This window comes from Helianthus annuus, chromosome 15 (assembly GCF_002127325.2).
Source record: "Helianthus annuus cultivar XRQ/B chromosome 15, HanXRQr2.0-SUNRISE, whole genome shotgun sequence".
Taxonomy (NCBI): domain Eukaryota; kingdom Viridiplantae; phylum Streptophyta; class Magnoliopsida; order Asterales; family Asteraceae; genus Helianthus; species Helianthus annuus.
Genome location: NC_035447.2, coordinates 39137397 through 39165033, shown reverse-complemented (window position 1 = coordinate 39165033; position 27637 = coordinate 39137397). Strand labels below are relative to the sequence as shown.

At 35.8% G+C, this 27637-nt stretch overlaps 3 protein-coding genes across 5 annotated transcripts; all 3 read right to left on the bottom strand.

Moving 5' to 3' along the window:
• Positions 1-72: 72 nt before the first annotated feature.
• LOC110911404 (protein VAC14 homolog) lies at positions 73-8163 on the bottom strand. Its single transcript, XM_022156011.2, has 19 exons — positions 7728-8163; positions 7528-7641; positions 7396-7461; positions 4942-5031; positions 4745-4864; positions 4620-4648; positions 4393-4535; positions 4193-4287; positions 3364-3450; positions 3166-3273; positions 2953-3044; positions 2707-2788; positions 2323-2388; positions 2109-2224; positions 1888-2008; positions 1501-1791; positions 1337-1405; positions 549-794; positions 73-473 (listed from the first exon to the last, which is right to left on the bottom strand). The coding sequence occupies exons 1-19, from the start codon at positions 7815-7817 to the stop codon at positions 366-368; spliced, it is 2133 nt and encodes a 710-aa protein (XP_022011703.1). The 5' UTR covers positions 7818-8163; the 3' UTR covers positions 73-365.
• Positions 8164-12934: 4771 nt separating this feature from the next.
• On the bottom strand, positions 12935-15827 carry LOC110911403 (probable UDP-3-O-acyl-N-acetylglucosamine deacetylase 1, mitochondrial). Of its 2 annotated transcripts, none has more exons than XM_022156010.2 (7): positions 15694-15827; positions 15317-15625; positions 14491-14697; positions 14272-14373; positions 13959-14023; positions 13487-13631; positions 12935-13291 (listed from the first exon to the last, which is right to left on the bottom strand). In XM_022156010.2, exons 1-7 carry the CDS (start codon positions 15754-15756, stop codon positions 13238-13240), a joined length of 945 nt encoding a protein of 314 aa, XP_022011702.1. In that variant the 5' UTR covers positions 15757-15827; the 3' UTR covers positions 12935-13237. The 2 variants fall into 2 exon arrangements, with proteins under 2 accessions (XP_022011702.1, XP_035839695.1); XM_035983802.1 differs by having other exon boundaries at positions 15317-15621; positions 15694-15819.
• A 934-nt stretch (positions 15828-16761) lies between these two features.
• On the bottom strand, positions 16762-20190 carry LOC110911401 (E3 ubiquitin protein ligase RIE1). 2 transcript variants are annotated; one of them, XM_022156009.2, is made up of 5 exons: positions 19630-20190; positions 18392-18511; positions 18158-18290; positions 17268-17457; positions 16762-17202 (listed from the first exon to the last, which is right to left on the bottom strand). In XM_022156009.2, the coding sequence occupies exons 1-5, from the start codon at positions 20115-20117 to the stop codon at positions 17174-17176; spliced, it is 960 nt and encodes a 319-aa protein (XP_022011701.1). In that variant the 5' UTR covers positions 20118-20190; the 3' UTR covers positions 16762-17173. The 2 variants fall into 2 exon arrangements, with proteins under 2 accessions (XP_022011701.1, XP_022011700.1); XM_022156008.2 differs by having other exon boundaries at positions 17296-17457; positions 19630-20189.
• Between the last annotated feature and the right edge of the window lie 7447 nt (positions 20191-27637).

Sequence of the window (27637 nt, the reverse complement as noted above, 5' to 3'; positions counted from 1 at the left end):
AATTTTTAGAAATATCAGACACCTTGTGTGCAGGGCGTACCAACGATGTTACATACGACAATGAGAAATAAGTGATCAAACACAAATGAAATTCTGCTATCTGAGATTCAGCAGCAGTTGCATAAACCTTGACCGGGAACCAGCTTTAAACATAGTCTCTCTGCCTATACACGCTTTGCGGTTTTCAATAAAAATAACACAACCACAAAGAGCAAACGTCTGTCTGGTTCCAGGCATCGTTCTGGAAATCGGGAAAGATAACAAAAAAAAAAAAAAATCCAATGCCTTCATAAGTTGATGAGAAAGATAAACCGCTACGATGTACAACAATTTACACTCTATACCCGCCAACAAAATAGATATTTTCATAAATGTAGCTGTCCTGGACCTTTGCGGGATGATCTTGAAGGTGGCCTGTTAATCTCCGGCACCACAGCTCCACTTCCCCTCACTTCTTCCGGTTTTTGAACCTCCTGCACAGATAAAATGTTTATACAGATTTTCTTATAAGTTTCAAGGAAAAAGGGAAGAAAGAACAGAATACCCACCTTCGAGGATGTGGGAATGTTGTGTGACCGTGCTGGTGATTTTGAATGCAGCCGATGCTGATGTTGTGTCTGTTGAAATCGCTGCAGCAAAGATGCAAAGTTTATCCCATTATGCATGCTACTGATATCACCATCGTTCATGTTACCATCTTCTAAAACATGTAGCCCTGTTGACATGGGGTTGTTGAAGGAGTATGAAGGCACCGTCTTCAAACGAGTCCTTAAAATCTTAAACGCAGCACTTTGCTGAATATATAAACATCAGTATATATCATCAGATGATATGAATTTACAGATCATATTTTTGTATGTTATAATAAAGGAAAGAGTAAAATGCCATTTTCATCCCTGAGGTTTGTGACTTTTGTTCAAAGGTTTGTTTTTCCGCATCTGGATCCAAAAGGTTTGAAATCTCGACATTTTCATCCAGCTCGTTAACTCCATCTATTTTTCTTCGTTAAGTCAGGGGTATTTTCGTCTTTTTTGTTAACCTAAAAGGTAATTCGGTCTTTTGAATACTTGTACATTATGCTAAATGCTTGTACATAAGGTGAAAAAGACCAAATTGCCCTTTAAGTTAACAAAAAAGACGGAAATACCCCTGACTTAACGGAGAAAAATGGATGGAGTTAACGAGCTGGATGAAAATGGCAAGATTTCAAACCTTTTGGATCCAGATGCGGAAAAACAAACCTTCCGATGAAAGTCGCAAAACTGGCCAAACCTCAAGGACGAAAATGGCATTTTACTCTAAAGGAAATAAAGAATAACTTATTAACTATACTTGCCTGAGGAAGTAACATAAGAAGACCATACAGAGCTTTCAACAACCATACATATCTTTCCGGTTCAAGAAGCTGCAAGTAATATACACACACAAACACATATTATTAAAGTATAATCAACTTTCAAAACTATAGAAGGAAAAAAAAAATAATAGCAACCAAAGCACCTGAAGTCTAAGGTAAGCAAAAGTAGGAGTCTCCAACAGGTGTATTAATTTGTCTAGTTGGATTAAAAATCTGACATTAATATCTTCCTCCGTTAGAGACTGAATGACGGAACTTGCATGTTGGTAAGCCTGTGCTAATAAGCAGAGACTTATTATGGCCATCGATGAATGGCTCCATGAGGAATACAGCGAAAGAAAGAAGTCTTTTCCAGCAGTATTAACTAGAGATCGCTTTAAAAGGTTTCGTAGGTCAGACAACTCTGAAGACGTCAGCAGAATCAAATTTAATGCCTGAAATATGAATAATTGTTCTTCAGATCAAACTTCAGCTCTTCAAATACTCGGTTTATTATCATATATAACTTTCTATCTACCACTGAATGATACCTGAACCATTGTAGATGCAAAATCCAGATCTGCTTCCTCCTCAAGAATCTTGGAAAGTTCCCGGTAAACTCTTTCGGAATCTAAAAGCACACAAAGTCGGCGAATAATTAACGCGCCTCGCCTGAAGGGGCAAACAAAAAAGTTAGCACAGAAATTCATTTAGAAACGAAAAAGGAAATCAGAAAAAAATATATTTTGGTAAAGATAAGAACACGTATCACCTTTCCAGGAGATCATTATCTGTATGGAACTTATGAACTAAGAAAACAACGAGCTGGCGGAAGTTATATTGGTCTCTTGCTATGGCTGCATGCACCTCAAGTACCAGGAGCACTACCTACGATGGTACCGTAAAACAGTTGGACTTATATAAGATAACTCTATCAGCACTGACTTTTTGAGAAACGGAAAGTGTGTGTGTGTGTGAAAGATTACCTGATCAGAGGGATCTGAGAGTGGCTTCAGAAGTGTGTCAAAAATATCATTAAGAAAAGTCAGAACCTGTTAAACACATGAGATCACATATTAATTTGTTTCCGAATTTGTTAAGATCTCGATCATTTTTATCTTTGAGGCCAGAAAGCACACATTAATATACTCTATTGAGAAGTGCAGTGTTACAAACACAAAACTTGTCAGCTAGTTCAATACCGGTACATATAACAAATCCAGCTTGTATGCAAGTAGAGATATTTCTAAAATACAGCAAAAATAAACTGAATACAAACTCTAATGGTAGACAAACTTAAAAAGCATATAATTAACAAAAATCTAGAACAAATGGTAACACTGTTTTATATAATGATAATGGAATGTTACCTCTGGACGGTGTCTATTCAAAAGAGTTGAAATCCAGTGCAATGACTCAATTCGAGTAGCCTCGTGCTCACTAGATAACTGCCTGATAGATTGAAATAATAAAACCATATTCAAAACAACATACACAGCACAAGTGTCCTAAAGGAAATTTTACTATGATATTCTGTCTCAATATACGACGTCTAAAGCAGTATAAACCACATAGGCAAATTATTAAAACTTTAGTGTTAAAGCAGTAAAGCACACCTCCTTGCAACGGAGAGAATAGCTCCAACATCAAACCCTTCAGCTGGAACAGTTTGGATTGCACCAAGCTCTTCGTTTGTTTCACGGGCTACCTGATGGTCATAACATGATATATAAAAAAAACAGTAGAATATCACATTAAATATTGGGAAATCAGTAAATTTTAGGTTTCAGCACATAAAGACTCTATACTGAAAAACATTACAAACTTACCACTCGTATTTTCTCTTCATTGTCAGCTATGCAAGGCAAGATAGCTCCCAATATATCGGCATAATAAGGTACAAGCTGGTCTCCACCAAGTTTGACAAACTCATTTATCTGCACAAACAGTTTTCTAATCAATAATGCCTCAATAAACATATCTGCACAAATATGAATATTGATAGCGATGATATATTTGATCCTCACCCATGTTATTGCTGTCCAACGCGTAAATTCATCAGGGGAAGCTGCTCTCTGTACAAGTATTTCAGCCATACGACCATAGTCTACAGACTTCATGAGTAAGATTGCTAGTCAGAAATTTACGTAAAAAGAATGAAAATTGATGGTGAAAAAGAATGATGTCATCGTCAAGAAACTCAGAAGTTTCATCAGTGCACACAGCAGCACGAACTACTACCAGTGCCAACCAGTTGTATTTCCTTGAAAGCAAAAGGCATTGACAAAACTGTTAATGCATATTTGTGTCTGTTACTGTGTGAATAGGATAGATAGAGTTTGTAGTGTATATGTATGAGTTAGTGAGTTTAAACACATGAGAACAGTCAAACACATGAGTGATATGTTTGACTGATGGCCTTACGTTTGGTGATGTAAAACGTATGAGTCCATACGATTATACAGTTCAAACGCAAGAGCCATACGGTTGAAGCTCCCAAACGTATGGATCATGGGCTATAAATAGAGGTGCAACACGTTTAAACTAGATAAGTCTTGATTGGGAGGAGATATCACAGTTGATTCTCCCAGAGCCTAACGATGTAAACTCTTCCGGTACTGAATAAATCTGTGATGACGTCATTATAATGTCGAAATTCTTACCGAATTAGTTCTATCTATCAAAACTTCCATCTTGAACGAATTTAAACACTAATCGTTAGGTTTATCGATCGGTTCCACGTAATTTTAAAAACATAAAGACGTATATAGGTTCCACGTAATTTTAAAAACACAAAGACGTATAATACCATACACTACATATCACGTTTCCTAATTCCTATAGAACAAGTCTTACCGGAGAGTTTTTAATCTCTTGAAGGAACTCTGAAAGTGCTGAATCAGCTTGCTGCCGGATTTCAAGGCTGGAATCACTTAACATGTTAAATAAACCTGGAATTTCATCATGTTAGTGAAGTTTATAAAGGTCTGACAAAAAAAAGTGGTGTGAGAGATAACAATATAACATTCTATTAGCTTTAATTCAGAATAATTTACCGTCAAGAAAATCAGGAAGAAAGCCCAGCATATCTATGTCTGGAACACTGTCCAATACCGTGATCCATCCCACCAAAAACTGGCGAACGTAAGGATTCAAGACGTTCATCCGCTCTCTCAACAACGGTATAAATTCCTCAATGCTAGTTACAATAAGCAGGATAACAAATTAACTTTACATACATATTTTAAGTCGAATCAGCAGATGAAATCAAATATATAATCACCTGAATTGATCACTCTCTGTCACTATGTCCTGTATTCCGACACGTAAAACAGCATAGTTTGCAGTTTAGGTCACATAGAAGATGGTCAAAAGCTATAGCATATGATAACTGATAAGAATACTTGCCTTCACAAGTCTATCTAAAAGATGGGCAGCACTTTGTACATTGGGATCTGAGTCGGCTGAAAGCTTACACAACGCATCAAATATTTTGTTGAAGTGGAAAATAAACTCTCCTCTCACCACCTGCAAAAGGCATGACATAAACCGAAAATGTCTTGCATCGAGAAAGCTTGATTGATGATATTTGAATTCATCCTCACCTTTGCAATGTTGTATAAAGCTTCACAAGCATAGTAGCGAACTCTGCTATCTTGATCAGAGAAAGAGTTTATCACTGGTGGTAGAATTTGCTGGAAGGTTGTATGAAACGGCAAAAGAGAAGAAAGAAGAATTCATTCAAATTAATTGGTACAATCATGTTCGCATCAACTGGTTACTTTATGTGAGAAATAGACGTAAAATAGAGAATGAATTGTTGTACCATCAAGTTGCACAAAATATTTTTCTTGGATAATAAATGAACTTCACTGATATACAACCATATCTAAAACGTGATTTTCTAACCGTTAAATAATATACACCATAGCGAAATGGTGAACAGATGTTTTGAAGACTCGAATCGCTATTTTGTGTCATTGTGTATTAAGAGATACAATTCGAAAAAAAAACCCTTAGTCTGGTTCTTTATATATGGCATGCCAAATAAATTCCAATATAGTAGTTCATTCAATCATGTGGCTGGAAGGTAATAAATGGGTAGTTCTTTAGGTGTGTTGTTAGCTGTAGTAATATAATAAGATACACTACATGTATAAAAAGTAGTGATGAAATAAATCATAAAACAGACATCAAAATAAACCAACCATTTTGTCAACATGGTAACTTCTTGGCCAATAATGGTGTTCCACGATCCGTCATAAAAAACAAAATTTTCCTAACTGATAACCCGACTGGTCATTTTCTAAGGATCACATGATCTATCATGGAATGATCCCTTAAAATAAAGAAAACCTGATTACCAAATAGGTTGCCTATAAGTTATTGTTTTATATGCATAGTAAGGCAATTAGTATATAAACATGTCAACAAGGAAAAATAACTACAACGACAACCTCTTGTGACTCACACAAGTTGATGAATCGTAATTGGATCCTATATCGAGAACTTAATGTCTAGTACAAGTATATCACGACTATCTTATCCTTTCTTCAAGACATTAACTAGTTTGTGTCTTGCGTTAGCAGTGATGCACAAAAATGGCAAAGAGATCAACAAATTATACGCTGAAATTATATATTAATATGGTAACATTAAACTCAATGCAATGGGGCTAAAAAAAATTCAAAAGAATTCGAGACTTCTTTAATTGCTGAAAAATCTTAAAAGTAAAAGAAGTGCCGGAATAATTCAGACCGGTAACTCACTTTCAAGTAGATTACCATCTAACAAAAACTGGACATGAACCCTATGCGAACTTTTGGTTGAATCAAATACCCTTTAAACTAACTGGAAAATTCAGGTTATAAGTTTGATATTTAAGTTTAATCACGTCTATATAAACTTTATGTGTATCAATAATATTATACAAATGATTGTCAATGTAGACTTTGGAATGCAACGGTTACTTAATGAAGACTTCTTGTTGTTTTTTATTATTTTGTATTACATAGTAAAATAAAGCTTTAACAGGACACATACAGAGATCACGACGAGGAAATAAGAAGTTGACTGATGACTGATAACCACCAAATTAATCATATTTAATTGTAGCTGCAACCATTCCACAACTGGTACCACAAGATCTACAAATTTACTTCTTTGGAGGGTATTATCCATCCGTTAGCTCACATTTTCTAGAAAATATTTCTCATTGTTATAATCAGCAACTCGGCAATTCCAATGATGTGATACCTTGGATGATGCTTAGGAGGGTATTCGAAAACTTAAGTACTGCTTATCACTATGTCTAGACTCTATGTTTTACCTATATTATTCATCATCATTATCATACTCAGTAAATCTCACCAATAGCAAAGCTAAGGTAGGGTCTGAGGAGGGTAAGATGTAGACACCCTTACCTCTGCCCCGTAGAAATAGAGGCTGCTTCCAGTGAGACCCCCGGATCCATAGTAGTTTTGCATCAAGCCTTGGACATAAGGCACATAACACTCAGCAATTGAGACAAATGCTGATTAGTGCATGTACCCCCTTGTCTTTCGGCTATCAACGCCACCACATGATGCATGATTAACCATCCCCCTCTTTTAACGTTATTTTCACGAAATTAGTAAAATAACGTTCAAATTACTGCACTTTCACTTTTGCCCCCCAAACGCCCACACATATATACATTATATGCGCATACCGCAAGCGGGGCGTTTTTACCTATATTATTCTATTCTACAAAAAGCTTAGCAGAAAACATATGAAGTCGCGACATAGACAGTCCACGTTCCCTAAAAAGTAGACAAGACTATTCTCGTGAAACAAATTAATAGATTAAATCCTCATTTGTCGTTAAAATAGCTATTCACGCAAATCAACCATGACTCTAAAGTAACATCTCTATTATCTGCTACCAGCACATCACCAGAAATGTGAAGATAAGCAATAACTACTATAGCATATGTTTAACTAGTGTATCCTCAAAGCACAACACCTATACATATGCTCATACATCATACCAACCAACAATGCAAAAAACTAACACAAACCTCCAGATGCTGTGCAGCTTCACCACTCAAACCAACAGTAGCTGCAGCCAATCCAATCAACCCTCCCTATAACAAAACAACACCAAATCACAACCAATTCAAACCAAATCTCACAAATAATTCTCACTACACCTTCCGATGATTCAACTGAGGCGAATAAGCAAACTCATGAGTCAACAAATTAATCACAGCAGTAATCTTATCATGATCACCAGCAGCTGTCAACTGCTTCACAATTCCTTCAACCTAAAATCAACACAAAACTAATCTCATCTGAATTCAACAGTAAAACATTTCAAATTTAACTAAACCGATCAAAACTCAACCCTAACCTCAAGCGCAGCATTCTTCCGCTTCTCGTAAAGCTTATCGGAGAGATTCCGCAGTACGGCAGCCGGAATTGCAGATAACGCATCCGCCATATCACACGATAATCACAACACAAAAACGAAACCTAATTTGAACAAAAGGATAATAATCTGATCTTCTCTTGCTGGTATCGGAACATAATATTCATGAATTACAACTAATAATATCAATAACAACGATTAAAGTACGTATAATGAGTGATTTTTGGAATTGAAAATGAAATTTGATGAAATTGAGTTGTTGCAGATCTGAATTGGAGGTTTGAGAGTGTGAATTTAAATGAAGGAAATGGAATCAGACGCCGGAGATCTGCCGGAAACAGTGGTTTCTGAGTTCTCAACGGCGTGTTTTTGGCGTTTTGGGGTTTGTAATGAATGTGTATAAGAAGTAACGCGTGATGTAAGTTGGGAGTTGATCACAGGAGTTTGACAGCTTTTGGTTGAAGGGTAATTATGTAAAAACTTCTTGAAACTATTATTACGTGGAGAACCTTGGCTTGGGTATTCGGGTCGGGTCGGGATGAACCGGATCGAAATCGAATTGGCAAGAGATAGAAGACCGACGACCGATTCTACTATAGTAATTTCCGGGTTCGTGTTGGTCTGTTTTGGGTCAGTTTTACCGACTAGAAATGTTATAAACTATGTGTAGTGAAGACGTCAAGGACTACATGTCACACCCATCAGACACTAAACGCCACCCTTCTCTTATAACACGATAACAGGCACGAAGGGAATTAGATGATGGGTTCCACCATCATACCACCAATCACAAGCACACACGTTTATTTATTAGTTAATTTATTTAAGTTATTAGTTAAAGACAAATGAGCTGGTGGTGGAGTGGTAAGCGAGAGATCTGGTGTTCCAAGTGACCTGGGTTCAATTCCTACCCCACCATTTAGTTTAGGTGGCACCTGGTGGTGATGATGGGAGACTAGGCGAGTAGGCGGTGATAGCTAGGTTGGGCGAGTAGGCGGCGGTCGCTAGTTCGATCCTTGAACTAAGTGGGTTTTATCTCACCGCACTGTCGTGCCTTCGGGTGAGTGTTCATGGGCTTCGGCACTAGGCGAGGGTTTTCCCGGTTCGGTGGCGAGTGTATCTCGCCAGTAGCCCATTTGGAGGATTTGTTAGTCGTTTAAAAAAAGTTAGAGTAAACTTCCGTTTTGCTCCCTGTGGTTTGGTCACTTTAACGGTTTTGCTCTAAACCTTTAAAAATAGCCATTTCACTCCCTGATGTTTTGTTTTTTTTGCCAGTTTGCTCCCCGCCTCTAACTTCATCCAATTTGTTTGTTTTTCCATTTTGCTCCCTGCAGGGAGCAAACTGGCAACAAAACCAAAACATCAGGGAGTAAAATGACCATTTTCAAAGGTTTGGGGCAAAACCGTTAAAGTGACCAAACCACAGGGAGCAAAACAGAAGTTTACTCAAAAAGTTATTAGTTAAAACACTACACCTAGTTATATGTAGTTTAGTTTATTGTGTCTTTACCTAAGTGAAGGTATTGCACTTTTTAGTTATTCCATTACACTTGGTCTAAAAATGAATATAGCGTTTATTTATAGAGTCGTTTAATTTATGGGAGGAGGGGGTATCTTCTTTCTATGATTATATAGAGAACTATCTCTCGCTTTCTTTTCGGTTTTTATATCTCACATCCACTCATGATAGTAACGAATGGTCTCATCTTTGCCCTTAATCGGAACATTAAAAATGACCACCATTTACTTCTCTAAGGCTATGAGGTGTGGGGGTCATGGATTGGAACATTATTTCCACATAGGATCATTAATTAAATGGTATACCACCCCCTCCTTAATTGATGGTGGTTCCCATGGATTAAACCACGATTGCCACAATCCTCCCATTTGAAATTAAGACAAAAATAAATTAAAAAAATAAAGGGGATAGTGGTTTGGGTCATGACCACACCCTTAGGGTAGTGGTTTTAAATGATAAATTAAAGATGGATGACATGATGCCTATGTGGAGGATCATGGTGGTTATAAGGGTCATGACCACACCCTATAGCCTAAACACATCGGCAATGATAATCTTATTACCGCTTTGTTCTTTCACTTATATCACCACTCTCCTCTTTGTCTTACGTTCCATCACTTTGCTCCAAAATGCCCTTTTCACATGAAAACCCACATTTTTGTTAAGCTTTTTTATATTAATTTTTGGTTTTCATGAAAATGCTCCTAAAAGTTTCTCAATTCTTTTTCACATGAAACACCCACATTTTGTTAAGCTTTTTTATATTAATTTTTGGTTTTCATGAAAATGCTCCTAAAAGTTTCTCAATTCTTTTTCACAACCCACATTTTGTGTTTCCTGAAAATGGTCCTAAAAGTTTCACTTTAAACAGGTGACAGTAGAGTTAAAGAGTTTACAAATAATGTTTATCCTTTATCAATGAAATTATAGAAGGTAAACAGACAACAAGCTATGCAGCTACCCATTTTTTAATAGCAAAACTAAGTCTTTTAAAAATTACATTCATAGATCTTTGGGTCATAACATCATTGTGCATGACCCTTTGAACTCGGCTAAGTAGGTCCACAGGCTCTGGCGCAAGGAACCCAAAGGTATCAAAAGCAAATGGGATAAACACGTGTTGGTTGTCAAGGCACGCTTTCTCGTGTTTGGTCACTTTGCCCGAAGCAGCTTATAAAGCAATCTGACCTATCGTGAAAACACTACCCCCTAAGCCCACAAGGGGGAAAACCCCTGATAGATCTACATATGCTTGCTTTCCTCCTATCCATCCAAATACCAAAATGTCGGCCGGTCTAAGGGTAGATATTCCTTCCAATGGAAAAATATAATAAAAAACATTGAGTATAAATATAATCAAAACATAAAACACTAAATAAATCAACACATACATAGACGAGCTTATACATATACAAATGTTTCAATTCAATATCTATTGGGTGCTTCTGATTTGTCATTTTAATTTAAGTGTTTTACCCAAGGTTTAAAAAATTGAAACGAATTGGAATGGTTAGACCGGGAACCGGATATCACGCAAATCTAGTCCAGGATATATGGACCGCCTTGTACTGGACCGGTCGGGTTTTACGTTTTCCGGTTGAGCTTGGCTCATGTGTCAAAACTAGTGTTTCAATGTTTGATAGCTATACAACCCTTCATACCAGCTAATTTATTTTGTTGTTCGATATTTCCTTGTAATTTCTTATGTTCAATCGTTTGAAAGTCAACACTTTTACAGTTTTGTTGACGGTCAACAGTTCTTTTACTGGATTTACTTGATGATTTACACTTCCGTTGTTCGACACTTCTTTTGTTTATTCTACCTTTGCTCGGTGGCTCCATGAAGAATCAAAAAAAAAAAAAAATGAAAGAAGAGAAACATAAAAAGAAAAATATGAGATATAATTGGATGGGTAGTACCCGATTTATAAATATAGCGTCCAAACTTCAAAACTCACCAATTGAAATGAGACACATAATATATTTTCTTTTCTAAGAAAAACACTTTTTTATAAAATATTTTTTTTTTAATTTCTATTTGTGTGTTTATTTATTTGATTATTTTATATTAAAATCCATCTTTTTATGTTCTTTTAATCATCGTTGAATATTTAAAAAAAAGTTAAATACAAAAGTGAATTAAAGACAAATGTTATAAATATTGTATCTCTATTTGTATAGTTCAACCTTTTGAAATTTAGGTAACATCTAAGAAAATAGTATTATAATAATAGTTAAACTAATATACAAGATTGATATCAAACGTTGAAGAGGATAGTACAGGAGGAGGTACAGGAGGAGGGAACACAAAGCAAAAATCATAAAAGTGAATAAAGATATGTTTCAATGTTTCACACGATTCAGATGGGTTAGCAGTTAAACAAGAATGACATGTCGATATGATGTTAGGCGATGAGTTAATGTTAATCTGTCACATGAGATATACCCTATGAGCACATTACATCTAATAGTTGAATTAATTTTTTAGAAATTCAAAAAGAAAAATCTCTGGTGAATGAATATCCTTGTGATGGTGATAGTGTGGGTCAAAAGGGCTAATAAAAATTTGGTAAAAAGTGAAAACTTATTAACTGAATTACGTTTATTAACTCTTATTTTAAAGGTTCTTTTTTTTTTTTTTGTATTTTGATATTTTTAAATTAATTACAATGACATCCAATTTTTCAAATCGATTTGATCGATCGCTCAAATCAATCAAACGGTTTGATAATAGGCCCGCTCTTAAGAAGTTGCATCCCGATTCAATCATCCTACCCATTACTCAATTTTGAGATTATCCCATATAGACATTGCTAACTTTGACACTTAAAAGCACGAGAACGAGAAGTGAAACACTAGAGATTTGATTATTATCAATTGGTAATCAACTTTGGATGGATTTCACACAAGCATTCGTTTTGATCAACCCATTCATGAATAGCATCGCTTGTAGTCACAACCGAGTTAGGGGTCTTTATTCATCACTTGTAAGACTTTGGTTTGTTGACGTGTTTAAACATTAGATACTAGTTTTCATGCTCAAGCAAATGTTTTCAATTGTGTCTGTTACTACTTCTGTATTAATCTAAAAAAGATTTTATGAATGATTCATTCATCAAGATGGTCCATCGTTAATCACCAAAATGTCATTCCGGAGAAACTCCATTGTGTTGTTTATGACCTAATGTGAGTTGACGATAATCTATTTGGTTTATGTGAAAAGTGCACAAGTCATGTCTATATGATTTGTTAAACATATTGGTAAAAGTACAAATTTCTTCATATACATGACAACTTGTCCTTTAATCTCGTTTAATTAAATTTTAGAATTAATTACCAACAAACTCAGAAAATGATTTTTATTTTCAACATCAATACGAATTTGTTATCATCCACCAACTCCCCGTGGACTCAACACCCTTCTTACCCTTACTAGTCTTAAGTGAGTAGCTACATTTTCTCTCTATTTTGATTGGGGCTTCGACACCGATCAATCGCTACTGAACTTGTCATGTCACTGTGCAGTATTGAAGTTGGGTGTTAATTGCTCTCAACTCGCTTGAAAACATTCAGAATTTACACTAATATTCCAGAAGAATGAGGATCTGATACCAATTTGTTGGTATTTTAAAATTAAAGAAAGAAGAATTTAGCTTACAGATACCGAATGAAAACGATATAACTGAATAAGATGTTCCATTAAAAGCAGAGAGTCGGAAGCACTGAATTTATAACAGATTTCTAATACTAACTAAAAAATAACAAGATCTCAAAGCATGGTGTTTTGACTAACAAATTCCTAAAGACTAAGACTATTTTCCTGAATAAAGACTATTTCAGAAGTGCACAAGCAGATTCTAAAAGCACAATTTCAACATATTGTTCCCCCATGCGTATACTACAATCGCGTATAAGCAAGCCAAATCTTGCATACATACTCAAAAATAAGGATGCGGTCTTGCCTTATTCTTGTTTAAGAAGTAGATGACAGCTTGCGAACAAATTCCGCATGCAATGAGTGTCCTCCCTGCATTTGTACAAAGTTTAGAACCAGTTTGTGAGGAAGGAACAAGATTCACGACAGGCGGGATTGGGTTTTTGTTCATTTTTCAGAACATTTTATACATAATGTGTAAAATATGATTGCTAAAACCATATAATCAGAATATTAATATAATTATTATACATAGCACATGTGTTAAATAGGATTAGAGAGACGAACCTTAAAAGCTATGATATTTGCAACTGGGAGCCCTTGACTACCCCTTCGGGCGAAGAGAGAGACGTCGCCAATGAAATCCAAAACCTTGTGCCTACATGGCTCCTCCAGTGAACGCAAAGGTGGATTCAGCAAACCTTTACTGATACTGGAACAGAACATGAAGATCAATTGGCACAACGATTAAAACTAAAGATGGAAAAATAGATGGGTCAGGCAACGGGTCGATATTAGTACATGGCCAGGTGCACATGCCAATACTTTTTTCTCGTTTCTTACCTTGAATTTTATTGATAACTAATGTTTTAGATAGATTATTTTGTTACAATGATACCATTTGACCTCAATGTATAACCTAAATTAATCTGTTACTCCATAAAAGGACCACCTCTAGTTTGTACATACAAGTATATAAACATGATTGTTAATCCAAACTGATCTGCTAATTCAACTATTCAAGCAACTAGCATCTCACCTGAAAGCAACAGCATTCTCTGCAGAACCACCCTTAATGAGTCCTGCACTACGCATTTTCTCCACCTGTAATAGATTATTTCCTTAATTAAACATAACAAAAGACACACAAGCCCGTTAAAGGTCCTCTTTTATGATCGACTTTAGAACTCTACGGCACAACAAATTTGACGGATTTCATTATGATAATAACTGAAATTTAAAGTCAAATATACAAGTCGCGGGATCTTAAGAAATAAGATGTTACAGCTGGAATATCCCAGCATAGGAAGACATCAAGGTATAAGTGTTGGTTAAGAAGATCAGCATTTTACCTCTTCATAAATGCAAAAGGTTCTTGAAGGAGCTATTTGCTTAGAATAAAAAGAGCCAGTGCAAAAGCTTGATGAATACCACTTGAGGCTTAAATCTGATACCTGAAATAGTATATAGAAGTTAACAGCAAAAGAAATGATATGAACAACATAGCAGTCTGTGAGTATGTCTGTATATATGTATCTAAACAAAAGAAACGATATGAACAACATATTCACCTGCGGAAAATCAATTCCATAACTGATATTAGTTTCATTAGCAGGAAATGCTGCTATAACAGAATCTCCTTTTGACACATGAACAGGTTGAGTAAGATAAGGTGCTACTCTATCACAACTTCTGCCATTGCAATCCATGGCATCAGTCAACCCAACTTGGTCAATAGCTTCCACCCATTCCCTAGCTGACCCATCAAAAATGGGTACCTAAATCAATTAACCACACAATTCAACTTCTGATACTAAACTATACTCTGATTCACATTTAAATAACATCATGCACACTAATTTGCCCTAAAAATTGAAATCATTACAACAAATAATCTAACTTTATGTATCACATCAATTCGATTTCAAACTCCTTGCACGCTGTATGTACGTGTGTACCCAAGCTTGGCTCAATTTGAACTATATTTCTAAAGCTCGTGCTCGACTCGTGAGTAGTATTTGAAGCTCGATCTGGGCTCGTTTATCGTTTATTATGTATTCATTTATTTATATACATTTATTATTTTTTGTAAATGTATTTTAACTATAATTTTTATAAGATAATATATGTTATTTAGTTATTTTTATCATAATTTTATATATTATAATAACTGTTCGAAAAAAATATATATTTAATTTATTAACGAAAAATTATATAACTAAAAGGCTCATTTAAGCTTGGCTCAAGCTCATTACAGCTCGGTTCGTGCTTGTTTAAGCTCGGCTCGATTCGAGCTTTTAATGAGCTGTAGAATAGCTCGCACGGTTTGACTCGTTTACAACCCTAGCTACACGTATATTAAGTAGTCAGAAACTAGTTAGGGCTGTTTGATGATACCTCCACTGATGTATCATCAGAACCAGAATTCATAATCTCGATTCGACAATTATCAACACCGGTCCCTTCCAAAGCCGATAACAAATGCTCAACAGTTCGAACACTGTGTCCATCCTTACGAAGCGTAGTACAAAGCGGCGAATCTTCAGCAAAATCAATTGAGGCAGGAATTAAAAGTGAACGGAAATCGAAGTACCTTCCTGTTCCGGCTAACTCCGGCCAGATTCTCACCGTCGATAGATCGCCGGAGTGAAGCGCCCGCCCTGTCTTCTCGATGCAACGAGCGATCGTCTGCTGCTGCTTACCTGTCTGCGATCATCAAGTACCGTACATGATATATGTGATATATACGTAGAGAGAGAGAGATGAAGACGTACGGATCTCCATGAAATCAGAGCGGAGAATTTGAAAGCTTCCATGGCGGCGCGTGGGATTCTCATTTGAGCATGTAATGGAACACAGAAGAGTTGTTTGCGTTCTCTTTATTCAAATTTAAACTTCACATGTTTTTATTCAAACCAGCAGGTTATATCCGCGGGGGCTACCCAGTTTTTAATAAATTTTATATGGACCGTAAACGTATCGGTTAACATAAAGTTAATAGCGAGAACCTGGTCGATGTCAGTTCGGTTTATTACAGTATCGATATAGTATTAACACCCAATACAGCAACCGAAAGAGAAAACTTAAAAAATAAAGCCGTGATAAGTCCATAAGAATATCAACACATGCTCTACACTGATTGAAAACCATACCAAACGATACCACTACCGGTTCTAATAGTACCAATACGGTACCAATGTTTTTCGATGTGTACCGGCTAGATCCAGTTTCAAAAAGATTTATATCGCTTATTTAGTTACGGTACCGATTTTTTTGGTTGGTAGGCTCGATCCGGTTTAAAAAAAAAAACATTATATTAAGTATTTTGTTTTTGTAAAAAAAAAAAAAAAACCTAACGAATGAATTCCCCATACCGAATTTTTGCCTATTTGGTTGTAGGGATGAGCATATCGAGTTGTAGGGATGAGCATTTGGGATTTGGTACCGGTACCGAATTTTCTATACCGATTTTTTTTCGGTACCGATTAGGTACCCACCTTTTGGAGTTTTCAGTACCAGTGTTCTCGGTACGGTATCGGTTCAGCACGGTACAAGTATTTTTACCGAATTTTACACACATACCGATACCACGGTACAAGTATTTTTACCGAATTTTACACACATACCGATACCGTATGGTACTCACATTTCTGGCATGGTTACTTTTCAGCATGTACAATTCAATTTTACAATACAAATAAGGCAAATGTGCAACATACTAAAGCAAACCCACATCAAAAGTAAACATAGGTTTATAAAGAATGACCAACTTCAAATACCACCAATACGTATTACACACATTAGTTGTCTTGTGGATTAGAGAACTTCAAAGTTAAACATGCTTTGATAAGAACAATCCCAGGGTAAACATCCTAAAAAGCTCCACTTTGTATTACATATACAAGATCTGAACTCATCAAATAGCTACACAAACTACTGCTGAAATAAATCCTATAAATGTAAGCATTATTTTCTTCATTTGTACCAAGAAGACCAAACTCATACAAAAAACCAAATAAGCAACGGTCGGGATCTATTGTCATCACATATTTATTTGTTTACATTACTTCATGTACATGAATAAATACATAGTAGCACGCGCATGAAGACTCGATTACTTTTTAAACCTGTTCATTTCCCTTGAGGATGTTGTACTTGCAAAGTGGGCAAGTTGCATTCATCTTCAGCCATTTCACAATGCATGTAGCATGGAAATGATGGTTGCAAGGAAGTGAATGAAGCTCTGCTCCATCTTCATATGTGCTTAGACAAATGCAGCAATCCTGAAAGAAAATTGCAACATTTTATCCCACAAAAAAAATTAATCGTAGTCAAATTCCTAACATACCCTTCCAAATCATCAACAATAAACTTACAGCATCCTCAGGTAGAAGAACACGTTCGACAGCTAAGTGACCGCCATTTGATTCAGCAGGAACCATTCTACCTGCTCCCACCTCAGGTTTGTCTTCGTTATCTTTGGATGCCTGAAATCTGTATTTAGGAAGCGCGTTGAGGTCTGCATCGGATGCACCTTCCTGCATGTTACTATGGTATGTTATACAAGTTCATGAAACATTGATCGTTAGTAGATGCAGTGATGTCAACCCACTTATATGCAAACACGACAATTCAGGTTGTATTTGTTTGATAACCGGTCAAAAGTCATCTAATTATTTACAAAGAGTAGAATGCCATTTTCGTCCCTGAGATTTGGCCAGTTTTGCGACTTTCGTCCAAAGGTTTGTGTTTCCGCATCTGGATCCAAAAGGTTTGAAATCTTGCCATTTTCATCCAGCTCGTTAACTCCACCCATTTTTTTCAATTAAGTCAAGGGTATTTTCGTCTTTTTTGTTAACTTAAAGGGCAATTCAGTCTTTTTCACTTTATGTACAAGCATTTAGCATAATGTACAAGTATTCTAAATACCCCTACTAAATAAAAAAGACGAAAATGCACATGACTTAACGGAGAAAAATGGATGGAGTTAATGAGCCAGATGAAAATGACAAGATTTCAAACCTTTGGATCCGGATGCAAAAAAACAAACCTTTGAACGAAAGTCACAAAACTGGCCAAACCTCAGGAACGAAAATGGCATTTTACTCTTTACAAAATTTCAAAGTTGACAAAAAACATGAAGTTACCCTTTCTAACCAGAATCCATTTTAAAATGTTACCCAACCCGCATGACCCGTCTGTTATAAAAAAAACAAGAAAGAATATTTGTCTTCTCACCTGGCCAGCAACTGCATACAGAATAGCAATTATGCAGGGCAGGCAACAACAAAGGGCAATCCCGATTAAACATGCCAACACAACACAGAAGATGGCGAAGAACACATCAAAGGCTAAGAACACCACGGTCACCCTGCAATCGTGGGAAGGAAAGAAAGAAAAGGTAGAGAATTGTAGCACTTAGGGGTTTCGGTGTTCTAGACTGTAATAATATTATATTGGTTCAAGACATACCAGTACAGACGCGGAGCACGATGCATAAGAATCTCACCACCAGCAACCATCCAGTAGAAGCCGATCAGCCACCAGACGAATGATACCATTGTATTAAGATTTTCACATCTTTTAGCGTAGCTGAAAAACATACAAATCTTGAAACGCATCGCTTAATGAATCATGTATACAGCAGACAAAACAAACAAACATACCAAGTAATGCCCCACCCGTAGGTATTTTTCTTTACAAATATGAATAACCTATATCCTAAAAAAAGCTAACCTTTATCTTGTCTCCAAGAACTCTTATCACCGATCATGTTCACAGAGAGGTGCAAGTCTAACAAATCATATGCTTAATTTGCTCATCACATGTCCTCTAGGAGGTGCAAGTATACAACAGACAACAGGCACAAAACAAATTCTACAAAAAATCAGAGTAATGCAATGAACCTCACAGATGATTAGATATGCCTAGCATAATAAACAAAAATCAAACCATCTAATAGCCTCCAAATCGATCCCAAGTGAACACGATGGAAATATTGACTTGATGACAACTGTATTTTTTTGTCAAAATTTTCTACGAGTTCCATTAAAATCTCAGTGTCTTCAATGATTGCAGACAAAGTGAAGCTTATATCTTGAAAATACAGCAGCTCAACACACACAAAACAGTAAAAAAGAGGCTGAAAGGTTGAATACACCAACATCTAAAGCTAATTTGTCAAAAGCCCCCTAGGTGCGTGTCTAGGCGCCCAGGCGCAGCCCAACGCATTTGCATTGCGCCCTGAAAGGCGAGCTTTCGAGCTCTCAGGCCTGCTTCAGGGCATTTTCTAGCCAAAATGTAAGAAAAAAAAGTCCAAATTAAGGCTGGAATCAACCTAAAATAGCTTGGAATCAACCTTAAACTAGCCCTAAACATGTCTTAAACCCCTAAAAATGGTAATTTATACTATGCGCCTAGCTTAAAAAAAGCCTCGCTTTTTAAACACCTAGGCTCCAGGCTCAGCCTATGCACCTGAGTGCCCCTTGGGCTTTTGACAACATAGATTCTAAAGAACGCAACACAACATTTTTTTTCCTTGAAAATACCTCACAAATCACAACTCAAATAACATACTCCATATTTCTCAACATAAACACTTCACAAATTGCAGATACATATTAAAAAAAAAAAAACAGGCATATTCACACCACAATAACAATAACAACATGCAGAGTACAGAATCATAACATTCAACTGACAAAACACACCTGATTCCATTAGAACTCAAACCATCCCCAATCCTCCCTTCATCCTCTTCACTATCATTCAAATTATCACTTCCACCTGCACTTTCCTCTTCCGTTAATCTCCGACTCCTCCTCCTATACTCCAACCACACCAACACCACGTGCAACGCACACTGAACCGCATAACCGCAAATCCAAACCCTAACCGGCACATTAGGTTTCTCATCCATCGTACAGAACAACAAAACTACCGAAACCGCAACGAACGCGAGGTTCCACGTCATATCTAGGGCTACGACCGGCTTTGAATAGCCCCAGTCGGCTCGGCGCTGTTCCAGCTGGCGCGCTGCCGTCTCGCGCACCAGCATAGAGGCGCCGTGGCGTCCCGAAGCTCGGCCGAGGAGGAGAGCGAGTGTGTTAGGTCTAGCGGTGGTGGATTGTGAGTCTCCGGTGGGTTGCCGTGGCCGGAGTAACGGTGCGGTGGTTGACTCCGGTGACGTGTTGGACATCGTGAAAGTTCCAAGGTTTGGATGGAGTGTAACCGGTTGGTTATTCGAGTGATATCAAGATATATGATTTGTTTTTGGGTTTTTTAATTTAACAACATGACTAGAATGTTTTTTATATTTTAAAGTTTAAACCATAGAATTTTGTGCCACTGGCAACCTCATTGACTGGTCTCATGGCTAACACAAGCGAGACTAGCATCCTCATTGACTGGTCTCATGGCTAAGGGTGAGCGAAGTGGAGCGGTAAACAGATCGGCAAAGCGGTTTACCGAACGGTAACACCGTCGTCGTCTGTGTTTACCGCTCGGTGAAGGTTTACTGATGAGGGAAGGGGGAGAGGGAAGGATGTGTGGTGGGGTCCATTCCTTCTCAACCTATCACACATTTTTTTTTAAATAGTTACCTAAACCCCATTAGGTAAACCACCAACGTTTTTGAGTATTAGGTAAACAATTAAGGTGAATTCATGCGGCACTGTCTGTTTGGGTGAATGGGGAGTTTACCTGTTCCAAATAGGTAACCACTCCCTTCACCCTAACACAAGCGAGGTAAATCATGTGTCGCATAGTCGAGTGGTGTCAGGTTTGATTTGTAGATCTTTACAATATATTCTTACCTCCTTAGGTTGAAGAGTGTCGTCCCCACCCTCTAATTCATGTCATCTCCTTCCCTTCCATCCCTATCAAGGGAGACGGTGTTTGTTGGAAATTTGGAATAAGGTGAATGGAGATTTAATGAGACTCTTCGTATGCTAAATTTAAGAGAAAAAAAAGTTTTTTTTTTATATCACTTGATTAGAAATTTAAGTATTTAACTAAGTCTCTAATTAACTCTTTATTCACCCATGGATGTTGTATAAATAGAAGACTTTGCGCTTCCTTTGTGTACATGAAATGTTACGGAGTTAAATCATTGTAAGGTATAGAACTTGTCTCATATGTTTGAGTTGTAACATAGAATATACATGAGAATATACATAAAAATATACAAGAATTCTTAGAGAAGAGGTGAACGTTTGATGGCTTGTATGTTTTAGAAGTAAATAGAGATGAGTACTCTCTATCTGACTCCACCACCTTCACATCCTTCCACAAGTTGTAACACTACGATTTCACCCGTTGTAACCTCGGGTGAGTGTCCTTATCTGGCAGTACATACTGCTTTGGATATTGTACCCTAGTATATTGACATGTTGTCTAAGTAGAGGAGCAGAATCTGTTTTAAGAGACCCGTGTTAAACGTGAATCCTCAACTACAATCATCAACACTTGTTTGTTCTTTATTATAGCAAAAGATTGTATAAGAAGATGCGATTCGAGATCACACTGAAGACTACACAAATGATCGTATAAGAAGACGTGAATCAAGATCTCGTTGAAGACTACGCAAAGGATTATACAAAAAGATGTGATTCAATCTCTTGTCAGTTTGAGTCATTTATTTACATATGTTGTATATCATCTTATTTTCTTTTGGATTTGTACACAGTACGTGTCCTACAATTCCCCTAATGCATAAAGAGTATCTTTATTATTTTTGTTAATACATTTCTCATAAAATTGTGACCAATCTCCTACAATTCATACATACTTTGTGAGATTGTTGTTACAATTTTAAAACCTTATTTATATGGGTTTTGAGTTCACGAAATTGTTTAAAACTAGAATTGGCGCCCGCGCTTCGCGGCGGGGTCCTTGGAGGTTGCTGGCGAAGATGTACTTGTTTCATGATATATCGATGAGTTAATATAGATGATGCAGACTTTAATCTAAACGATGGTAAAAATGAGTAATCAACGCGGTTAATTGAACATGTCTAGAGTTAAAAGTTAGCTTTAACTATAATAAGGTAAATAAAAAATGATTATATTTGTTACCTGGTGTAGTAAAGGGTTAATATAGACCATGTAAGATTTAATCTAAACGTTGGTAAAAATAAGCAAGTAACATGATCAAGTAAATATATATAGAGTTAAAAGTTAATTATTCCATATATAAATTAGCAGCTTTCTTGTGCATCATGACTTGTACATTATGCTTTGGAACTTTTTCAAAAAAAAAATAACTTCATTTTCCACTTTAAACCTTAAAGTTTTTTCTTTTACATTTTAACCCGTTTCAAATTTTTACTTTTAACTCAAACTTTTTCATCTTTTGTAATTTAACACAACACTTTATTATTTACAACTTTGGTCCCCCATACTTTTTGTCTTTCGCAAGTTTTTCGTTTTTCGTTTTACGTTTCGTTCTAAATTTTGCGAGTTAACATGTCGTAACGTGCATGTGAGGTTCAATATTTTTTGCTCTATTTTTCCATATTTGACAAACCCGTCGCAACGCATCCATTTTTCCCTTTTGAAAAGTTCGCCGTAACGGGCGGGTCCTAGATCGACTAAATTATTATTTTCTACGTTTTACGTTTCTGATTAATTTATTCGCATTAACACACTGTAACGGGTGTGCGTGGTTCAATGATTTTAGTCTGCTTTTCGTTCAGTGTAATTTTTACCATTTTATCTACTTTTTTTACGATGTTGAGAGTCGATGTCGTTGTGGCATTGGTGCTACTTGGCACGGTTTTACGAACGTTTTTAACCTATTAAATTTTTTACTAATATTTTGCTTCGGTTTACCCCTATACTTCCTTTACTTAAAAAACTATTTTTTACATGCATATTTTATGTACGGGTATGTATAAATATGATTTGTTCTACATTCCGACGTAAAAATTTTTTATAGACGAGTCAGGTCAAATATAATACGTTTTCATTTAAAGAAACCATTTTTACATGCATATTTTTATGTACGTTTTAGTATAAATTCAAGTTGTTCTACGTTTCGACGTAAACTTTTTTGGGAAATGATTCAGGTCAAATATAATATGTTTTCGTGTTTATTTTATTTATGTTTCGTAAAGTTTGTTTTGAACTGAGTGGAGTCAAATTATGGTTTCTTTGTCTCACTTTTTTCGAAAACTCTAATTAATCCCTTTTGATTACATGTGCATATTTTCCTTCATACCCGTTACGTTTTCTATGTATAAGTTGGGTCACATATAATACGTTATAATTGTTCGATATGAATTTGATTTACTTTACGTTTGATCCAATCACAATGCTTATACATGTTACATTGAGTTCAACTGGATACGTCGACATGTGTGTTTTCCTATGGTTAATGCATCATATAACATTTGGACTAATCCATTCAATGTTTACGATGTACCCGCCCCGCAACGCGGGCTGGTCTTAACCCTAGTTTTAATTATAATAAGTAAAATAAAACAGATAAAAGAACAAATATTTGTTAAAAAATTACTTTATTAAACTTCAAGGGTCGTATGATAACTTGATTAAAGTTCGGGATTTAAAACGTACATTATTTATCGAGAAAAGAATTATTACTAAACTTCCGTATGATAAATCTATTAAAGTTCAGAGGTATAGGTAAATCGTTTATAAAAAATTATTAGAGTTCAGGGGTCATATGATAAATTATTTAAAGTTTAAGGTTAGAAACGTAAATATATTATAAAAACTATATTTTTATAGCCTTATAATTGTTAGAGTAAATTGCCATTTTAGTCCCTGGGGTTTGTCTAAATTTGTCATTTTAGTCCAAATAGTTTTTTTTCTCCTCTGGATCCCTGATTTTTCCCTTTTGTTGTCATTTTGATCACATTACCTAGCTGCATCCAAAAACCCCATTTTTAACCAGGGGTATTTTAGGGATTTTCAATTTAAATCTTTCAAATTGCCATTTTGATTCATTCTTTTTTTATACTGAAAAAATAAAGGAAAATATCTAATTAGTGGGACGCACCCCTACCCTCTCCTTCTTCATTACCTGCTCTCTCTCTCTCTCTCTCTCTCTCTCTAAATCTTTTAATTGCAGGAGGGTGATGAAGCTATATCAATTGATGGACATGAAGATGTGCTTGTAAATCTTGAACCATGATTCAAAAAGCGAGATTAGCGTTTTTTACACGATTTAATAGGGACTTTTTACTGGAAAGTGTGGAACGGAGTTGAATCATGGTGTTGCAGTGGTCGGATATGATACGAGTGAAGTTGGACTCAAGTAGTGGATAGTGAAGAACTCGTGGGGAGGCGAATTGGGTGAGAATGGATACATACGAATGCAACGTGGCGTTCCTGGTAAGAATGGGCTATGTGGTATAGCAATGGAAGCTTCTTATCCTATTAAGAGCTCTCATACAAACCCTTATGGATCACCAATTATCAAGGATAAACTCTAGAATAAGTGAATAACCAAACTCGTATCAGCTTATGTAGTGTTCGAATTTGTTATCCAATCTCAAATCTCGAATCATTAGGAACACCATCATGTTTTGAATATCCTTATTATATTATTTCCATATTATTTTTCTTACCAACACACAGATATAAAAAATGAATACAAGTGCTAGGTAAAGATCCTAAATTTTGATAAGTCTAGAAAATTTATGTGTTGCTGATAGGTTCGTACAAGAGTTGAATTTAAAGAATTCGGACTTAGAGAGAGAGAGAGAGAGAGAGAGAGATGATGAAGAAGGGGAGGGTAGGGGTGGGTTCTACTAATTAGATATTTTTCTTTTATTTTTTCAATATAAAAAAATGGATCAAAATGGTTTTCCTTTATTTTTTGCAATATAAAAAAGAATGGATCAAAATGACAATTTGAAAGATTTACATTGAAAATCCCCAAAATACCCCTGGTAAAAAATGAGGTTTTTGGATGGAGTTAGGCAATGTGATCAAAATGACAACAAAACGGGAAAGGCAGGGACACAGAGAAGAAAAAAACTATTTGAACTAAAATGACAAATTTAGACAAACCTCAGGGACTAAAATAGCAATTTATTCTAATGGTTAATTATCAAACTATTAAAGAAAAAAAAAAACAAATAGTATTATAATAATGTTTACATTTCCTTTTGTTATTATATATAGAATAAAAAATATCTAGAGAATAGAGATTATACTTCTTTATATATAACTAGAATTGAGACCCGCCGCAATGCGGCGTGGATTCTTTAGTTATGACTAAGTCGATCTAGGACTCGCACATTATGTTAAACCTGTCAAACGGGAAAAATAGACAATGTAAAAACATTCACCCACACACGCATGTTGCGTCATGTTAACTCGCAAAATTTAGAACGAAACGTAAAAAAGTTAAACAAAAGACGCACATTGCGATGTGTTAAGGCACAAAATTTAGAACCAAGCATAAAGCGAAAAATTTGTGGAAAATGAAAACTGTAAAGGACCAAAGTTGAAAGTAAAAAAATTTGTGAGGATAGATTGCAAAAGATAAAAAGTTTTGGGTTAAAAGTAAAAAAGCAAATAGTTTCAGGTTAAAAGTAATTTATGAAATACTTTTGGGTGAAAAGTAAAAAAAATCAATTTTTTTTGGAAACCCCCAAAGCCAAGGTTACGACACCCAGATGCATAATGATTTTTTCTTTGGGAAACCCCCAAAGCACACGCCGCGTTGCGACGGGGCGTAAAACGGTGTCAAATAGTACTAATGTTACACAACCGTTATCGACCACCAACACTGACTCGACCTAGGGTTTGCATGTTGCGACGAACCTGTTAAACATGGAAAAATAGAGGTAAAAACGTTGAACCACACATGTACGTTGCGTCGTATTAACTTGCAAAATTTGAAACAAAACATAAAAAAGTTGAACCACACTTGTACGTTGCGTCGTATTAACTCGAAAAATTAAGAACTATACGTAAAACGAAAATTTGCCAAAGATGAAAAGTATAAGTGACAAAAGTTGTGAAGTCAAATTGCAAATAATGAAAAATTTTGGGTTAAAGTTAAAAAAACAAATTATGTAGGGTTAAAACTGCAAAAGGTAAAAACTTTTAGGTTAAAAATAATGAAAAGTTTGGGTTAAAGTTAAAAAAACAAATTTTGTAGGGTTAAAATTGTAAAAGTTAAAAATTTTTGGATTAAAATTAAAAAAGGAAGTTTTTTTTTGAAAAACTCACAAAGCACATATTACAAGTTGTTATGCACAAAAAGTTTGCTTATTTATATATGGAATAATATGAGGGTGGGGGAGGAATATGTATATGGTACAACATGCTGTCTTTAGATTTATTAAGATTGTGGTACAATCTTAAACCATATACCATGATGTAAAACAAATAGTTTATGATTCAACCAAATTTGGTTTTAACATGTGTGTGTTAATCGAGTTTATTGGTATAAACCACACATTTCTTATAAACATTAAATTCTCTACCATACTTGTTAGACCAGGTTTATTTTTGTAAACAATACATTTTTTTTTGTAAATGTTTTATTTCCTAACATGTGTGTTAGAAATTATTATATTATATATAATTTTTTTTGTGTAAAACGTTTGTCTAAAGTTCTTGCTTCCTAACATGTGTGCTAAAAACGATATATTTTATATAAATCAATAAGCCTTATAATGATTTTGTAATCATTTATTTCTAACAAGTGTGTTATAACCTGTTTATTATATATAAACTGATGACTTTATGACGATTTTTGTACTCATTTATTTCTAACGAGTGTGTTAGAACCGATTTATTAATAAGCTTTATAACGATTTATGTAATCACTTATTTCTATTGAATGTGTTAGAACCGGTTTATAAACCGTCAACTTTAAAAAAAACAAAGCGTATATTTGGTTGTAATTGTAATTGGTTTTTATTGATTATGAATAGAGAATACAAGGCCCTATATATAGATAAACTAATTACAGTTTAGTACCCTCAATAATAATAATCTTGTCTATCTAAACAATTTAGTCTAACATTCCCCCGCAAGTTGAGGGCGGGGAACGACCTGCAACTTGGACCGTAGAAACTCAAATCTTTGTGAAGATAAGGGCTTTGTAAACACATCAGCAATTTGATCATCAGTCGAGATAAACTTGACATTCAGCTTTTCTTGAATAACTTGTTCACGAACAAAGTGGTAATCTACTTCAACATGCTTTGTGCGGGCATGAAACACTGGATTGGCAGAGAGATAGGTTGCACCAAGATTATCACACCAAAGCGTTGGTGCCTTGCTAACTAGACCGAGTTCATGAAGTAGAGATTTTAACCAGATCAGTTCTGCGACAGTATCAGCAATAGCCTTATATTTGGATTCTGTTGAAGATCGAGAGACAGTTCGTTGTTTGCGAGCAGACCAAGAAATAAGGTTGGAACCCAGATAGATAGCATATCCCCCCGTGGATCGACGATCAAGAGGGCAACCAGCCCAGTCAGAATCCGAGAATGCCCGAAGATTAGTAGCCCAATGGGAGTCAGAAAAGGCTTGTAGCCTGGACCCTGTGTTGTGACGAAATAGTAGGCCAAAATGAGCCGTGCCCTTCAGATAACGCAATGTGCGCTTCATACCAGCCCAATGATTCTCGGTAGGAGCATGCATAAATTGGCACACCTTATTAACTGCAAAGGCAATGTCCGGGCGAGTTAAGGTTGCATATTGAAGAGCACCTACCGTCTGCCTGTATCTG

What these genes read in the sequence shown, in the direction of transcription:
- LOC110911404 (XM_022156011.2), bottom strand. Translation starts at nt 7,817, where the DNA reads ATGGCGGATGCGTTATCTGCAATTCCGGCTGCCGTACTGCGGAATCTC. An exon ending in ATGAAGAGAAAATACGAGTG is followed by an intron (nt 3,045 to 3,165) that starts GTAAGTTTGTAA and finishes TATGACCATCAG; the next exon opens with GTAGCCCGTGAAACAAACGA. An exon ending in TTCTTATGTTACTTCCTCAG is followed by an intron (nt 795 to 1,336) that starts GCAAGTATAGTT and finishes TTATATATTCAG; the next exon opens with CAAAGTGCTGCGTTTAAGAT.
- LOC110911403 (XM_022156010.2), bottom strand. Translation starts at nt 15,756, where the DNA reads ATGAGAATCCCACGCGCCGCCATGGAAGCTTTCAAATTCTCCGCTCTG. An exon ending in CTCTGATTTCATGGAGATCC is followed by an intron (nt 15,626 to 15,693) that starts GTACGTCTTCAT and finishes TGATGATCGCAG; the next exon opens with ACAGGTAAGCAGCAGCAGAC. An exon ending in ATGGAATTGATTTTCCGCAG is followed by an intron (nt 14,374 to 14,490) that starts GTGAATATGTTG and finishes ATACTATTTCAG; the next exon opens with GTATCAGATTTAAGCCTCAA.
- LOC110911401 (XM_022156008.2), bottom strand. Translation starts at nt 20,117, where the DNA reads ATGTCCAACACGTCACCGGAGTCAACCACCGCACCGTTACTCCGGCCA. An exon ending in TTGAGTTCTAATGGAATCAG is followed by an intron (nt 18,512 to 19,629) that starts GTGTGTTTTGTC and finishes TATGTTTTTCAG; the next exon opens with CTACGCTAAAAGATGTGAAA. An exon ending in TGTATGCAGTTGCTGGCCAG is followed by an intron (nt 17,458 to 18,157) that starts GTGAGAAGACAA and finishes AGTAACATGCAG; the next exon opens with GAAGGTGCATCCGATGCAGA.